This window comes from Ornithorhynchus anatinus, chromosome 3 (genome assembly GCF_004115215.2).
Source record: "Ornithorhynchus anatinus isolate Pmale09 chromosome 3, mOrnAna1.pri.v4, whole genome shotgun sequence".
Lineage (NCBI taxonomy): Eukaryota > Metazoa > Chordata > Mammalia > Monotremata > Ornithorhynchidae > Ornithorhynchus > Ornithorhynchus anatinus.
Genome location: NC_041730.1, coordinates 65,474,012 through 65,491,454, shown reverse-complemented (window position 1 = coordinate 65,491,454; position 17,443 = coordinate 65,474,012). Strand labels below are relative to the sequence as shown.

Here is a 17,443-nt window from a genome sequence, read left to right as displayed (position 1 = left end):
CTGAGTGGATGTTTCAACTCTTCAGGCAGCCTCTTATGAGCAATTAATTAGAGATAAACGTAAGAGAGATCCTTTCAGAAGTAGAAATTGTAATTTAATGTGTGGTCCTTTTTAGATGAATTTGCCCAAAACACCATAAAGGAAAACATGCTGATGAAAAAGGATCTGGAGGACGAAAGATCACGGTACCAGAATCTTGTGAAGGAGTATTCCCGGCTGGAGCAGAGATATGACAACCTGAGGGATGAGATGACAATTATAAAGGTAAAGGAGGCCCCCAACCCTTGCCCCCCACCATCGAAATCCAGTACAATATTGCAGAAAGGGGTAGTCTTGACCAGCCCATTCTGCAGGGGGGATTTTAGACATTTAGAAATTCTCACTCTATTTTATAAGGAATTTAAAGATGTCTTCTTAAGGAAATTTCCAGATACTTGTGTTTCTGCATTTCCTAGTTCTAATAAAATCTCTGATTTGTATAAAAAAAAAGTCTGAAAGGATTTCTGCTGTGACATTCTAGTTCTGGCTTCAAAAATATCACACACATGGGAACTTTGGCATCTCATATAAGCTCCAAATCAAGATTCCTTTTTTTAAAAAACATTAAAACATTATGATAGAAAAGTTTGCTTTATTTCAGTAACAATAAACTCAGTTTTGCTGTAATGTGGGATTGCATTCTTGTAAAACTCCACATTAAGTAAAATTCAGTTGCCCAGGATCCAGTGACCTGCGAGAGCATTCTCTTTCTCTCTCTCTCTCTCTCTCTCTCTCTCTCTCTCTCTCTTTATCTCTCTCTCTCTCACACACACACACACACATCAAGTTCTTCTGTCTCAGTGTATCCAAACGTTTGTGTTGTGGGATGAACATTCTCCCTAATTCCCTAATAATACTCTAGGCCAAACATTCAGTGAGAATCCGGATTTTGGCAAAACCGAATGCACATTTATCCTGAGGTGACATTTTCCTATAGAAATGTATTCCTACACCACCTAAACAAGTTCATAGAAACAGGCTGGTTTTGCTCTAAGATGGAGCCTTATGTCAAAAAGGAAATAATTTAATGAAAATCAATGGATTGTTCAATTTCTAACATCTTTTGATTTTCATAAAATCAAACTGCCAGCTCAGTAACGAAGGTGTGGAAAAAGGCGAGAGTTATATTAATGCTAGCAGAATATGCAAGAAAGGTAATATGATGATGCGTAAACCTATAGAATGATAAAAATCTCAAATTTCCTTTTGAAAGTCTGCAAGCCAGCAATGTGTGAAGGAGTTGCGGAAGTAAGGATCATGTCAAAAGGCATTTTTAAATGGATTGGCCTTGCATTTAATTAATGGGGAAGGTTTTCAATCCTTGCCATAGAGTGTTTTCCTGGGGTAGAAATTTCATTATTTTGTGGCAATAGAGAGTAATTAAAACAGCTGGGGAAGAGTTTCTATTAGTACCATTCCACGTATTTAATGATACCAATTTTCTTTAGCAACATAAAAGCCAAAAAGCACATTCCCAGGGCTGCAGCTGCTATGAGATTAACATCACTTATTACCACTGCTCCTTCATAAACTGCAGCCTGTTAAATCACACATGTAATGATCTCGTTGGACAGCAAACCCCAGGGCACAGGAGGAATCCATCGAATCAGAGCAGCCTGGAGTCCGACTCCAATTACCCTTCAATCTCAACATCCGAGATAGGAGACACCGAAGACACCATGCAGCAGGTGGAGGTAAGTCAAACCAGCCAAAAATCATCGTGGGTCATGAACCAGTCAGCCTGCCTGAGTCTTGGGGCCACTCTGCAAATTTCATCGAATTCCTCTGACTACACTAGGTAGAGCATTGTTCTGGAAATCAGAATTTCATATCAGTCCATCAGTGGATTCATTGAGCACTTACTGTATGCAGGGAACTGCATTAAGCATTTGGGAGAGTAAATACAACAGTGTTGGTAGACACATTCCCTATCTGCGACAAGCTTACATTCTAGAGGGATATTTGTTGACGACATTATTCTGGGCCTGGAGCACCTGCAGAGGGAGGAGATTCCCATCATTCTGTATACAGGATGGGTAAAACAGCAAGCTGCAAATGTTACAGCAAGGCATTGAACAGGATGCATGAAAATAATGTTGCAGAGCCTTGCCATAGCTATAATATTCACTGGCCTCCAAAAGCCCAGATGAAATTGAAAGAGGAGCAATATGGAAAGAGAAATGCTTGGAGACTTGGGTGCTGAATGACATTTTAGAAAAATGATCCAGGAAGCAGAGTGAACCATCTAATAACTCTGTTCTACTGTACTTTCCCAAGTGTAGAGTCCCAAGGGTGTAGTCCCAAGGCAGACCTCTGCACATAGTAAGCGCTCAATAAGTACCATTGATTGATGACTGGGTTGATGACAGTGAACTCTCTGGGCCACAGGCACCGTTTTACATAGGAGGAAAGTTCATTGACTTGCCTAAGTCACACAGAAGGCAGATGGCAGAGCCAGGGCAAGAACCCAAGTCTCCTGACTCCCAGGCATGTGCTCTTTCCACTAGGTCGCACTCCTTCTCCCATACCATTCCAAGACTCAGGGTCAGGTGTGCTCACATACGTGTGCACATATGTGCACCTATCCTCACACACACCAGAGGATCGCCAAGGATGAACTTGAATTGAAATATCTCTTGAAAACAGGTACTACAGGATTTTTTAGATAAATGAGCCCTCCACGCCAGACGAGTTAATTTTGTTTCAAGGTGTAATCTAGCAGAGTTTGACAGTGCATTTGCTGTGATTAATGATCATATTAGTACATCACAGCATGCAATATGATCTGAATTTGTGAGTGTCTTCTGGATGGAATGGGGTTTAGAAGTTTCTCATTTTCATTTTCAGAAAACAGTCCCCTGTGCCTCCATTTAGCTGTTAGCTTCCTGATTAGCCATTTTAAATGTGTGTTCGTTTATGAAAGAAAAAAACAAATTTTCTGGTCTTTAATGTTCTCATGGTAGAAAGGGATATGTGCAGTGTATACTTTATATGCCTATAAAACTGATGTGCAGCTGGAGGTAAAAGTAACAGCGTGATCAATCAGGGATATTTATTGAACACTTACTTTGTGCAGAGCTCTGTACCAAGTACTTGGGAGAGCACAATATAACAGAGTTAGCAAACACATTCCCTGCCCACAATGGGCTAACTGTCTGGTGGGGCTGGAATTGGGGTTCTAACCTGTTAAAAAAAATCATCTCTCTCTTTCTCTCCCTCTCCCTCCCCCCCATTTTCTTGAAGGAAATTGGCTTGGAGAAAGCAGCCATGGACATGACTGTCTTCTTAAAGCTCCAGAAGCGAGTGAGAGAGCTGGAACAAGAAAGGAAGAAGCTTCAAACTCAGCTGGAGAAAAAAGAGCAACAGGAAAACAAGAAAGCCCAGGTATGGTAGGCTTCTTCATTAAAACCACTGTAATTTCTCAGGGAATGGGATGAGAATACAAGGCAATGGGATACCCTTACCCACTGCTGGTTGAAAATACACCATGACCCAATGCTGTGTGACAGTAGGCAAGTCACTGAACTTTACAGGCGCTTCTCCCTGCAGGTACCAACAAAATGCCCTGAGTTCTCGCTGAATTTAAGTGTCAGGGTCGGTTCGTTTTATCTTAGGTGTATTTATTGGTATTTATTGAGGACTTGCAGGGTACGTAGTGCTTGGGAGAGTGCAATGCAACAGAGTTGGTAGACATGTTCCCTGACCACAACAAGCTTACCGCCTAGCTCCTTGACAAGACACCAAGAGCCGTCCTCTGCATGGTTGTTTTCCAGACACCAACCCCTTGCTCTAAATCGCTTTTTCTAATTTTTGTGGTATTTAAGGGCTATGTCCCAGACACTGAAATGCTGGGGAAGATAAAAGCTAATCAGGTTGGACACAGGCCCTAATCTACAACCTCATAGTCTTAATCTGTGGGCAAGTCGCTTAACTTCTCTGTGCCTCAGTTACCTCATCTGTAAAATGGGGATTAAAACTGTGAGCCCCATGTGGGACAACCTGATTCCCCTGTGTCTACCCCAGCGCTTAGAACAGTGCTCTGCACATAGTAAGCGCTTAACAAATACCAACATTATTATTATTATTATTATTAATCCCCATTTTAAAGATGAGGTAAGTGAGGCAAGGAGAAGTGAAGTGTCTTGCCCATGGTCACACAGTAGACCAGTAGAGGAGTTGGAATTAGAACCCAGGTCCTTCTGAGCCCTAGGCCCATGTTCTATTAACTAAGTCACACCACTTCTCATTTGAACATGCACACAGTCAGCTTAATCTAGTTTTCTAGGAAACATCAAATTGACTGCATCCTGAGCATCTCCAGTCGGCAGGGCTCTGTGCTAGTTACCTAGGAAACGTTCTAAAGAAGGATGGCAGAATTCCTGCCCTCAACGAGCACACAGTCAAATGCGGGAGCTCATCCTTCTTTGATTCCAAAATATCCTGATCGAGTACTCTTCTTTTGACCCAACTGAGTCTGATAACTTTTCTATATCATCATAGGCAGGGAATGTATCCACTAATTCTGTTGTGTTGTACTCTCTCAAACCCTTAGTACAGTGCTCTGCACATAATAAGTGCTCAATAAAGACCACTGATTGATTGATTGGATGGATAAAGGGATTTACCGGGAAGGGCAGGCCATTCCTCTCTGCTTTGTTCCCCAGCAGCTTTCTTCCCCATGGGATCACTAGAAGACTGTACCATAGAGGTTCCCCTGGGTCGCTATTTTTAAATCCCCTCTGCAGTACAGAGGGTTATGCATTTCAAACTCCCTGATGGATTAAGTAACTGTGGTTATCTGCAGATTTGAGAGTAAAAAGATTGGGTTTACAAATGACATAGCCTGCTAGGAGAGACACTACCTGGAGAGAAATTAATCAAATGAATGAGAAAGGAGATTGCATCAGGCGATACAACTTGGATCAGATCGGGGCCAAGATTGGGTTTCATTTCTTTATTCCCTGCGTTGCCAAATGTAGACGGTCAGGGTGATGTTGAAAACTTGAAATCTGGGCCAGTGTTTCTAGCTAAAGAATCGCCTCATAGACTTTGGGCCCCTGGTCATCCCTGACAGTGGGCAGAGCTGGGCACCAGAGATCAGAGGAGGAGACTGTGCCCTCCTGTGGAGTGTCCTTTACTCAGCCAGAGAGAATCGGGGGTGCTGAGGTGAGAATCCTGGCTACCCCACCCATACCACCTCCAGCTAGGTCATAAGGCTGAGGGGGCAATTCTGTCGACTTGGGAACGAACCACCCTGTTCGTCCCAAACGGAGTGTCAGCCAGGCTGTTCTTCTGAAATGGAAATCTGTGGCTCGGTGTTCTCTGGCCCTGGAGAAAGGGAGAGGAATGACACTGAAATCGATGGGATGTAAAATCAATGTGGAAATGATTTAACTCCCTGGAAGCACCAATGACTGCAGTGATGATGGCCGGCCAGTCCCGGAATGAATTAGAGCCATTATCGATCCAGAAAACTGCCGCTGGGACATTGTAGCAATGCCTCTGAGCCAGCAAAGTCAACCTAGGCCTTGAGCATTCCGCCACCAAAGACTTTTCCCGAACTACAGCTCACAAGGCCGGTGAGGGAAATTGGAGACTGACTCCATGGGCCCTGGCTGCCAACGAGCTGTGGATACGATGTAAAAAGAACCACAAGTCATTACACGGGGGCCTTTTCAAATCCACTTGCACATGTGGATAGTAACACTAACGGAAGCCTCTCGGTCTAGACAATGAAGGATAGTATAGGTGCAGACACACACAAACACATGCACGCTATGTGTGCATTTTTGCGACTGGTGATAGATTTAGAAACTTCAGAATACCTGTGGGTCCAGTCCCTTCTGAACATGAGGCCTCTGCAAGCATTCCTAAATGCGTACTTCATGCTAATCAATCAATCAATCAGTCAATGGTATTTATTGAGTGCTTACTATGTCCAAAGCACTGTACTAAGCTCTTGGGACAGTACAATTCACCAGAGTTGGTAGACACATTCCCAAACCATAGTGAGCTTACAGTCTGGCAGGGTGACAGCTATCAGTGTAAATTAAATTTTGGATATATACGTGTAAATTATAATGTGTACAGAAATGTAAGTATGTATTATGGATATGGTGAGTTTATGCTCTCCCGCTAAGGGTTAAATAACCTTAGAGAAGCAGTGTGGCCTAGTGGATAGAGCACAGGCCTGAGAGTCAGAAGGATCTGGAGTCTAATCCTGGCTCTGCCACTTGTCTGCTTTGTGACCTTGGGCAAGTCACTTCACTTCTCTGTGCCTCGGATACCTCATCTGAAATATGGGGATTAAGACTGTGAGGCCCCTGAAGGATAGGGACTGTGTTTAAACTGATTAGCTTGTATCTACCCCAATGCTTAGTACAGTGCCTGGCATATAGTAAGCACTTCCCAAATACCACAAAAAAAAGTAGTCTGCCATGTGAGTAAAATGTTCTAAAGGTGAAGAGAGCAAATAGTGACTGCAAACTTGCAGTCATCTTTCCCATCCCTGAGGCAGCACTGTACTAGTGAAATAGGACACTGATGGTCTTATGCGCAAAAGTTCCTCTTGCCATGATTTGTTCATCAATCAGTGGTATTCATTGAACACTTGCTATGTGCAGAGCACTGTACTAAGCGCTTGGGAGAGTACAACAGAATTAGCGAACACGTTCCCCGCCCACGGGGAACTTACGGTCTAGTTTACGAGCTTAAGGTCTAGAGGGGAAGACAGGCATTAATTTGAATAAATTTATAATGTATAATTTAAAATATGTACATAAGTGCTGTGGGGTTGCGGGTGAGGTGGATATCAGTTTTTCCAAATGTCACAGATCCAAATACATAGACAGCACAGAAGGGCCCTGGTTTGTTTGGCAATCAGGGGTGAAAATCAAATATTTTCTAACTGGAATGGCTCAATGGGGGCATTGAGTTTGCGGGGGAAGGTTGGCACAGGGTCACAGCCAAGGGAAGAAACTGGAGAAAAGGGAAACAGGGAGAGAGCACTCATTCTGAGGCAGGAACCAGGGGCGGGGACGGAGCAAACAGCAGATTAGAAGGGCCACGTTCTCTGGTGAGCGTAGCATGCCAAGCGCTCGGCGCACCCTGTACAGTGCTCCTCTCTCCCGTATCGGAACCACCAGGGAGGTGGGAACAGAAGATGGGCCCGACTCAAAGGGGAGAAGCGACTGGTGGGCAGGCAGGCTCGGTGGAAGATATCACCCAACCTGCTCAGCTGTGCTTGGCTGAGGCAGAGGTAGCCGCCTCGCCTCGTCCACGCTGACCGCCACTGGAAAAATCCAGTTCCCATCAGTGACAAGCCCCAGTACTACTGTCTCGAACGACAGACCCCCGGTTCAAACGGGCGTGGCTCTCTGCCTGTTGTTCCCTTGCCTTCTTGCCCTCAGGGCACTCACTTTGCCCCAGCTGCAATGGGCTGGCTCTGCCAGGAGCCCAGACCATTCATGTGGGGCATTGGTTGCGGGGAGGGAGGTGGATATGGGCTTATCCCACCTCTAGGGGAAGGACCCGGATCATTCCCCCAGCAGGGACTGGGTTTGGGATCAGGCATCACAGCAACTCCGGGCCTTAGTTCATTTGTGGGGAAGCAGCGTGGCTCAGTGGAAAGAGCCTGGGCTTCGGAGTCAGAGGTCATGGGTTCGACTCCCGGCTCTGCCACTTGTCAGCTGTGTGACTGTGGGCAAGTCACTTTAACTTCTCTGTGCCTCAGTTCTCTCATCTGTAAAATGGGGATTAACTGTGAGCCTCACGTGGGACAACCTGATTACCCTGTATCTACCCCAGCACTTAGAACAGTGCCCTGCACATAGTAAGCGCTTAACAAATACCAACATTATTCAATTAGACTAAGCCCGTCAAAGGGCAGGAACTGTCTCTATCTGTTACTGATTTGTACATTCCAAGCGCTTAGTACAGTGCTCTGCACATAGTAAGCGCTCAATAAATACTATAGAATGAATTTGTGTGCCTCTTCTCCCCTGTTGACAGAAGGGCCAAATAATCGTCATACCAGAACGAAATAATGATAATTATGGCATTTGTTAAATGCTTACTATGTGTCAGGCACTGTACTAAGCGCTGAGGTGGAGAAAAGCAAATTGGGTTGGACACAGTCCCTGTCCCATGTGGGACTCACAGGCTTAATCCCCATTTTACAGATGAGGGAACAGAGGCACAGAGAAGTAAAGTGACTTTCCCAAGGTCACACAGCAGAGAAGTGGCGGAACTGAGATTAGAACCCATGACCTTCTGACTCCCAGGTCCATGCTCTAGCCACTCTGCAGTGCTGGTTCTCTTGAGTTGGGGCATGTGTCAGTGATCCTGTGGTTTATTTCCATGTAGCCAAGAGAGCTGGACATAACCAACACCTCATCCAATACCCAACATCAGCATCCAGCACTTCAGCATGGAAATTTATAATAATAATAATGTTGGTATTTGTTAAGCGCTTACTATGTGTAGAACACTGTTCTAAGCGCTGGGGTAGATACAGGGTAATCAGGTTGTCCCATGTGAGGCTCACAGTCTTAATCCCCATTTTACAGATGAGGTAACTGAAGCACAGAGCAGTTAAGTGACTTGCCCACAGTTACACAGCTGGCAAGTGGCAGAGCTGGGATTCGAACCCATGACCTCTGACTCCCAGGCCCGTGCTCTTTCCACCAAGCCACACTGCTTCCCATTTCCCATTCCCAATTTATACCTTCAACTATATCTGCTTATGCAAACCAGTAGGCCCTAGTGGAAAGAGTGCAGGTCTGAGAGTCGGATAACTTGGGTTCTAATCCCAGTTCTGCCACTTCTCTGCTGTGTGACCTTGGGAAAGTCACTTTACTTCTCTGATTCTCAGCTTCCTCATCTGCAAAATGGGGATTCAAGTCTTGCTCTCTGTACTATTTACTGTAGGACTTGATTTTCTTGTATCTACTCCAGAACTTAATACAATGCTTGATACATAGTAACTCGTAACAAATATCTCAGGGATTTTTCTAGACTGTGAGCCCCTTATGGGCAGGGATTGTCTCTATTTATTGCTGACTTGTATTTTCCAAGCGCTTAGTACAGTGTTCTGCACACAGTAAGCTCAATAAATACAATTGAATTGTTACACCAAGCAGCGTGGCTCAGGGAAAGAGCACGGGCTTTAGAGTCAGAGGTCATGAGTTCGAATCCCGGCTCGGCCACTTGTCAGCTGTGTGACTGTGGGCAAGTCACTTAACCTCTCTGGGCCTCAGTTACCTCATCTGTAAAATGGGGATTAAGACTGTGAGCCCCATGTGGGACAACCTGATTCCCCTATGTCTACCCCAGCGCTTAGAACAGTGCTCGGCACATAGTAAGCGCTTAACAAATACCAACATTATTACCCACCTATTCATGTGTTCCGGAAAATTACTGTTATTTTTCTTATGCAAATTTGGTCAATGAATCCCACATAAACCCGTCGCGTAAAATAGGTCTTTGTTACCCTGGCCATTTGTCCCCTAGGGAATCCAGTGTGCATCCTGTCATCCCTAGGCAGGAACAGAAAATCGAAGTTGCTGATCTAGGAGTTGCCCTTCTGGAACCATAGCCCTGGGGAAAATGAAAATAGTAATAATAGTAATAATAATAATTATTATTTTAAGTGCTATGTTCCAAGCATTGTTCTAAGCCCTGGGGTAGATACAAGTTTATCGGGTTCAACACAATTTCTTATCTCACGTGGGGCTCACGATTTCAGTAGGAGGAAGAACAGTTCTTGAATCCCCATTTTACAGATGAGGAAACTAAGGCACAGTAGGTAAGTGACTCACACGAGGTCACGCAGCAGACACGTGTCAGAGCCGGGATTTGAACCTTGGTCCTCTGACTCCCGGGCTCTTTCCGCTAGGCCAGGCTGCTTCTCCAGAACATCTGGGAAGCAACTTCGGTTTTACAAAGGAAAACCTGAGCAGCCACAGCCCTGCCTTCCATTTTGGAGGTGCACAACCAAGGCTCAGAAAAGTTGAGGGACCCCTTTCTCGGGCCTGAGCAGCATCAGAAGGGAGATTTCCTTACTTGAGGTCCAGTGCTCAGTCAGCAAAGCAGCACAGGCTGTTAATCTTCGTATCACCAAGGCAAACTCTTGAACCCACCAGTGTTAAAGGACAAAAGAAGAAGGATGGCAGCCAGCTGGGATTTTTTTTTTTCTTTCCATGTAAGCATTTCCCTCAAAGCACTTAAATCAAGGCTATTCACCCAGGAGACACTACAAATATGCACTGTATTGAGTGGTGGAATAATTGAATGAAATTTATCTCTGGTAGGACGTGGGCAGGCAAAGTCTTGTGGAAATCTAAGATCTTGGGATGAATGTGTCTCTACTCTCTCTGTATCGCAGGCATCAAATACTTCATGAAATTTCAAACCCCGGGAAAATTAATGTTGCTATTGATGATTAGTGTCAAAGTCAGGGAGAAGCAGTGATGCCTAGGGGATAGAGCATGGGCCTGGGAGTCAGAAGATCCTGGATTCTAATTCTCGCTCTGTCACTTGTCTGCTGTGTTACCTTGGTTACTTAACTTCTCTGTGCCTCAGTTACCTCATCTATAAAATGGGGATTATGACTGTGAGTCCCATGTGGGACATGGACTGTGTCTAACCTGATTAGCTGCTATCTACCCCAGTACTTCGAACAGGGCCTGGCACATAAGTACTTAACAAATACTATTAAAAAAGTCAGATGTGTGGCTCCTTTTGAGAGTACCAAAGGAAGAAAAAGTTATTTATATCAACCAGGAGAGAATTCTCAAGTCATTGATTCATTCAATCATATTTATTAAGCACCTACTGTATGCAGAGTACTGTACTAAACGCTTGTATGGTACAATTCAGCAATAAGACAATTCCTGCCCACAACGAGCTCAGCGTCCTAAAAAATCACTGAGATATTTGTTAGGTGCTTACTGTGTATCAAGCTTTGTACTAGGTGCTGGGTTAGATTCAAGATAATCAGATCCCATAGTAAATAGGAGAGAGAACAAGAATTGAATCCCCATTTTGCAGATGAGGGAGCTGAGAATCAGAGAAGTTAAGTGACTTGTCCAAGATCACACAGCAGGTAAATGGCAGAGCTGGGATCAGAACCCAAGTTCTCTGACTCTCAGACCTGAGCTGTTTCCACTAGGGAACACTGGTTATCATAAGTAGGCATAAATGTAGATATAAATTCCCATGATGAGGTGCTGGATGTTAATGTTGAGTGTTGGATGGGGTATTGGTGTTATCCAGCTCTCTTGGCCACATGGAAAATAAACCAATGTATAGCCACATTGCTCTTTTAACAGGGTGAGAAATATGAGAAGCCATTCAGACTCTCTCTGATCGCCACAATGTTTATTAAGCATACTTCTTTGAGCCAGCATGGTAGCAGGCCCTGGAGCAAATACAGGGACACCTAGCAAGCATGATCTAAGGTAGGGAGGGGTTGCTAATTCTCAAAAATAGCTGAAAATGTTCATGGTACAGAGTAATAGCTAATAAAGAGCATCAGAAACAGTTTTGTTCTGGTTGTGTAAGTGCTTAGTTAGCCTACAAATAGATTCTAAAATTCCTCCAATGCATCCGCTCCCCAGAAAGTTAAAGGTGGCAGTAGCCAATGGGCCTGGAAGTTAGAAGGACCTGGGTTCTTATCCGAGCACAGCCACTTGTCTGCTGCGTGACCTTGGGCAAGCCACTCAACTTCTCTGAACCTCAGTTACCTCATCTGTAAAATGGGGATTAATACTGTCTATGTGGGACATGGACTGTGTCCAACGTTATTATCTTGTATCTACCCCAGTGCTTAGTACAATGCCTGACACGTAAGCACTTAATAAATTCCTTTAAAAAAAATCAGCCTTTTTTACATGGTTGCTCCTCCTGGTCTAGTGGCTATTTGCAGGGTTAGTGTTAAAGCCAGATTATGAGGATGATCATCTGAAAAATACTAAATTTAAGATCAGCCTTATATTATTATTAGTAGTAATAATAATAATGGAATTTAAGCATTTACTATGTGCCAAGCACTGTTCTAAGCGCTTGTTATTGTGGCAGTTATTGGTTGCCCACTTGGTGTGGTGCACTGTACTAGGAGCTTGGGAAGTATCAGATAATGATGAAACCTGCCCACCAGGGGCTTACACTCTAACTGGGGAGGCAGACATGATATTTGCAACTTGAATGGTCCAAAGTGAAGAAGTTGAGGGAACATATATGCACGAGTGCTGAGAAGGGTGTTACTCATCATCATGTCCATCTATATTCATTTGTTTTATAACTTCGTCATTTAATCTCCTTTATTCTTTTTTAATGGCGGTACTTCTTTTAGGCAACCTTGATTTTGAAAGTTTCACCCTTTCAGGGAACTAGTGAGTTCTGGCAAGGAGATTGCCAGAAATGTTCCCTTCATATATGCCACCAATTGCCAGGAAGCTGTTAAATGGGAATTGTTAAACTGCCTTCTCAATCCTCTTCACTCATTTTCCCTCTTGAATTTTTTTTTAATGGTATTTAGTGCTTACTTGTGCCAAGCACTGTACTAAATGCTGGGAAAGATGCAAGATAGATTGGATGCAGTCCCTGTGCCTCATGGGGCTCACAGTCAAAGTAGGAGGGAAAACAGGCACTGAATCCCCATTTTACAGTTGACGAAGTGATGGCACAGAGAAGTTAAGTGACTTGCCCAAGTCACACGGCAGACAAATGGCAGAGCCAGGATTAGAGTCCATTAATGATGTGTATATATCTATAATTCTATTTATTTTGATGCTACTGATGCCTGTTTACTTGTTTTATTTCATTGTCTGTCTCCCCGATCTAGACTGTGAACCTGTTGTTGGGTAGAGATTGTGTCTATCTGTTACCGAATTGTACTTTTCAAGCGCTTAGTACAGGGCTCTGTGCACAGTAAGCGCTCAACAAATGCGACTGAATGAATGAAAATGTCCTCTGACTCCCAGGCCTGTGAACTTTCCACTAGGCCACGCTGCTTCTCTAAACCTTTTGTCCCCTAAACTTATTGAAACCAAAAAGGTGGAAGAGAGGAGTAGGCGGGTGTGAAAATATGAAAATCAAGTCATTGGGGTCTCCTCCCTTCACGCTTTCTACCATTCTAAGGAAGTGCTTTTCACCCAGGAGTTCAAGAAGAGAGTCACCGAGAACATCTCTCCCAGTTCTTGACAGTCACAATTCTCTCTCTTAATTTGTGTAGGTAACCGAACCGAAGGATGATGGTATGGACCAGGAGGCAGATCTGGCCTACAACAGTCTGAAGGTGAGGCCTTGGTTTGAAACCACCTTCTTTTAAAACCAGACTCAGCTACTAAATGGAGAGGAGCCTAAGGCCAAAGAGACAGGGTTAACCATGACATCAGTTGGATGTCGACAGGCACAAAGGGGAATTAGCCTCCCATAGGTTGAAACAAATGCTTAGAGTTGTTTTTACCCCGGCCACTTGGATGCTGACAGCACTGGGAAACACAGGAGGTGAGGGAAAGGAAGGAAATTGAATGTGAGTTAATCTGGGCTTTTGATGACATCAGCAGCTGAAAGCATTTTGTGCGCTATGGCAGATAGAGGATACAATCGAAGCCATGCCTAAAATTCTGATGAACTTGTTAATGCTGTGTCAGAACACACTGCTGGGACACGGAGGTCATTGCAAAATGGCAATGAGCCTGTGTGACTGACTAATAGCTTTAACCCATTAACAACTAGGTGTTCCTCAGATGTCTCTCAGCTTTTCAGGTCCAGTTTTAGAGGAAGGGAGAGGGTATGTTGACAGGGAGTCAAGCTAGGAAATTCTGGTTTCTCAGGCTTGGGCATGCATTTGCCTCTCTCCTCTCCCAATATTAACCCGTTCTCCCCCAGCTCCAAGGCTTCTGCTATGGGATGGCCCTGGGGTGGGCTAGCAGGAGGAGAGGGTCTGGTTTGGTTCGCTGCACAATTACGCACCCACCGACTGATCAGCTGACAGGTTCCTGTTGCCTGCAGCTGGAGGAAAAGTCCGTCTGGTCATTTCAGCCACACTCACAAGTGACTAGAAATCATTGCCACCTTCAGCAAGGCCAGCTGGGTTTCCTTTTAATACCCATTTCAGACATCAGTCAGCAAGGGAGGTGGCTTACCAGACTATTTTGCCTGGCCTTGGCATGAGCCCCCAGCAGCCACAGGCTTCTGTGAAGATGTAACAGCTTCCCATCCAGCCCTTGCTTCCCTCCTGAATCCTCCACCACTTGGTCCTGCGAAGCCTGGAGCCGAAAAGGCCCCGGAACAGTGGAATGAAGGAAAACTGGCAATTCCAAGCTGCGGAGAGACTTTCTGCAGTCGAGTTAGCCCAGCCTCTGCCCCCTTCCCCTGTCTCACTTACTTGCCTCTTTCCCTCCTTTTCTTTCCAGGAGCGACTAGGTGATTGGTAGAGTTGGCACAAACAGGGACGGTCACTGGAGGTTGATTCCAGTGAATGCTTTCCTTTCATTCCTTTAAGTTGCTTTTTAGATTGAAATCCCTTTGAAGAACTGGCAGGGACAAATGCTATGTTATGCAGCTCTCTCTCAGTCTCTCCCGAGCAGCAACATGTTCCCACTGCTGGGGTGAAGGACTGTGGGCAGGAAATCCCATTTTGAGGCAGATTCCTAGAAGAATCGGAGGGCTTCAAGTCTTCAACCATCCAAACCTTGGTGATGCCAGTTAAGGCGACACCTTCTTGGGGCTCCTTAGGGAATCTGTAGCAAGTTATCGCTCTCTGGCTGCCTCAGCAGCTGCTGTCTGCCTCATGCAGGGTAGTCGATTTTTTTTTCTTTTTCTATTGGTATTTCTTTTTCTATCGGTATTTGGTATTTCACTGTGCCAGGTGCTGGTCATTTATATTCATATCTCCCCCTCTAGACTGTGAGCTTGTTGTGGGTAGGAATGTATCTGTTGTTATACTGTATTCTCCCGAGTGCTTAGTACAGTGCTATGCATATAGTAAGCACTTAAAAAATATGACTGAACGAATGAAAGTACTAAGCACTGGGGTAGATACAAGATAATCGGGTTGGGCATGCTCCCTGTCCCACATGGGGCTTGTAGTCTTAATCCCCATTTTACACATGAGGTAACTGAGGCACAAAGAAGTTAGGTGACTTGTCCAAGGCCCCACAGCAGACAAGACAAGTGGCAGAGCCGGGATTAGAACCTGGGTCCTTCTGACTCCCAGGCCCGTGCTTTATCCACTAAGCCATGCTGCCGATCTCCCTGTTGCCACTAATTTGCTCCCCATTGCCCACTGTTCTGCAGGGCCTCCAACCCTGCATGTGTTTCAACATGGAGAGCCCACAGTGTGCAGACATCAACCTCAGCCTGGCAGGAGCAGTGGATGAGGCAACGTGGCTCAGTGGAAAGAGCCCGGCCTTGGGAGTCAGAGGTCATGGGTTTGAATCCCGGCTCCGCCATTTGTCAGCTGTGTGACTGTGGGCAAATCACTTAACTTCTCTGTGCCTCAGTTACCTCATCGGTAAAATGGGGATTAAGACCGTGAGCCTCACGTGGGACAACTTGATTACCCTGTATCTACCTGAGCTCTTAGAACAGTGCTCTGCACATAGTAAGCGCTTAACAAATACCAACATAATTAATGAGGGGCTTACAGTTCAAGACCCTCCTCCTCGCCTTCCCCTCCCCCTGGGCTGCACCCCTCATTCCCTGGTGGGAAAGACCCCTGCTCCCACTGGGGACCAGGTGACTGGCTGGAGCCAGAAACTTCTGCAGTTCCAGGCTGATCGAGCAAATTGTCCCTTCAGGGGCTTCAGAGAGTGGTGGTTCCCCGTGCCCCAGAGGTACAGAGACGGAGGACTGGCATCTGCCGCACCTGTGTGTCCTTCAGGGGCCAGACGGAGTCCACCCCCAGTCCTGTGATGGCTAAAGAGAGGGAACACCCAGGTTTGGCAGGGGTGCTGCCCTCTGCCCCCTTTGGACCAGAGTAGTTTTTTGTTTCCTCTCGGAGCATCAGGGGTCTGGTTCTGAGCAGAGCAGTAGCCATTTGATGTTGGTTTTTCCACTATGGGGCTTTCCAAGTGGGAAGCAGCATGGCGTAGTGGATAGAGAAGCAGCGTGGCTCAGTGGAAAGAGCACGGGCTTGGGAGTCAGAGGTCATGAGTTTGAATCCCAGCTCTGCCACTTGGCAGCTGTGTGACTGTGGGCAAGTCACTTCACTTCTCTGTGCCTCAGTTCCCTCATCTGTAAAATGGGGATTAACTGTGAGCCTCACGTGGGACAACCTGATTACCCTGTGTCTACCCCAGCGCTTAGAACAGTGCTCGGCACATAGTAAGCGCTTAACAAATACCAACATTATTAGAGCGTGGGCCTGGGAGTCAGAAGGTCATGGGTTCTAATCCCAGCTCCAGCACTTGTCTGCTGTGTGACCTTGGGCAAGTCCCTTTAACTTCTCTGTGCCTCAGTTACCTCAGCTGTAAAATGGGGAACGAGACTGAGAGCCCCACGTGGGCCAGGGACTGTGTCCAACCCAGCTTGCTTGTATCCACCCCAGTGCTTAGTACAGTTCCTAGCAGATAGTAAGTACTTTAGCAATACCCTAATAATAATATAGTAATAATGATCATTAGTATTACTATTAGAGTATTTTAAGTAGTTAAGAGTACTTAAGAGAAGCAGCATGGCTCAGTGGAAAGAGTCCAAGCTTGGGAGTCAGAGGTCATGGGTTCAAATCCCCGCTCTGCCACTTGTCAGCTGTGTGACTGTGAGCAAGTCACTTAACTTCTCTGTGCCTCATTTACCTCATCTGTAAAATGGGGATTAAGACTGTGAGCCTCACGTGGGACAACCTGATTACCCTGTATCTACCCTAGCGCTTAGAACAGTGCTCTGCACATAGTAAGCGCTTAACAAATACCAACATTCTTCTTCTTATTATTACTTGCTAATAACTCATATTATTATTATTAGATATTTTGAGGTCATCAATATTCAGTGAATCCAGTTCCCCCATGCCCAGCAACCCTGCCTAGTAGTATGTTAACAATTTTGGCAGGAGTTACTCAACCTGACTGTGAGGAGTCTGTTCATTCCTTCATTCAATCGTATTTATTAAATGCTTACTGTGTGCAGAGCACTGCAGAGCATTAGGGGAAGTACAAGACAACAATATAGGGTAGCAGTCCCTGACCACAACGAGCTCACAGTGTAGAGGGGGGGATACAGACATCAATAAAAATAAAGTTGCAGATATATACATAAGTGCAAGCAGTGGATGCAGTAAAGCACTAAACCTCCCTCTGCTGGTCTAAGAGGTTCAGTATAATAATAATAATGTTGGCATTTGTTAAGCACTTACTATGTGCAGAGCACTGTTCTAAGCGCTGGGTTAGATACAGGGTAA

The 17,443-nt window shown here is 45.3% G+C and overlaps 1 protein-coding gene across 3 annotated transcripts in view; it reads left to right on the top strand.

Annotated features, from left to right (window-relative positions):
* MYO5B (myosin VB) overlaps positions 1-17,443 on the top strand; it is a 360,820-nt gene that overhangs the window by 304,099 nt on the left and 39,278 nt on the right. For all 3 annotated transcript variants that reach the window (XM_039911492.1, XM_029060231.2, XM_029060229.2), the window contains exons 24-27: positions 116-264; positions 1,614-1,733; positions 3,283-3,423; positions 13,274-13,336. In XM_039911492.1, the coding sequence (XP_039767426.1) occupies positions 116-264; positions 1,614-1,733; positions 3,283-3,423; positions 13,274-13,336 (473 nt within the window). The remainder of the gene's footprint in view (positions 1-115; positions 265-1,613; positions 1,734-3,282; positions 3,424-13,273; positions 13,337-17,443) is intronic.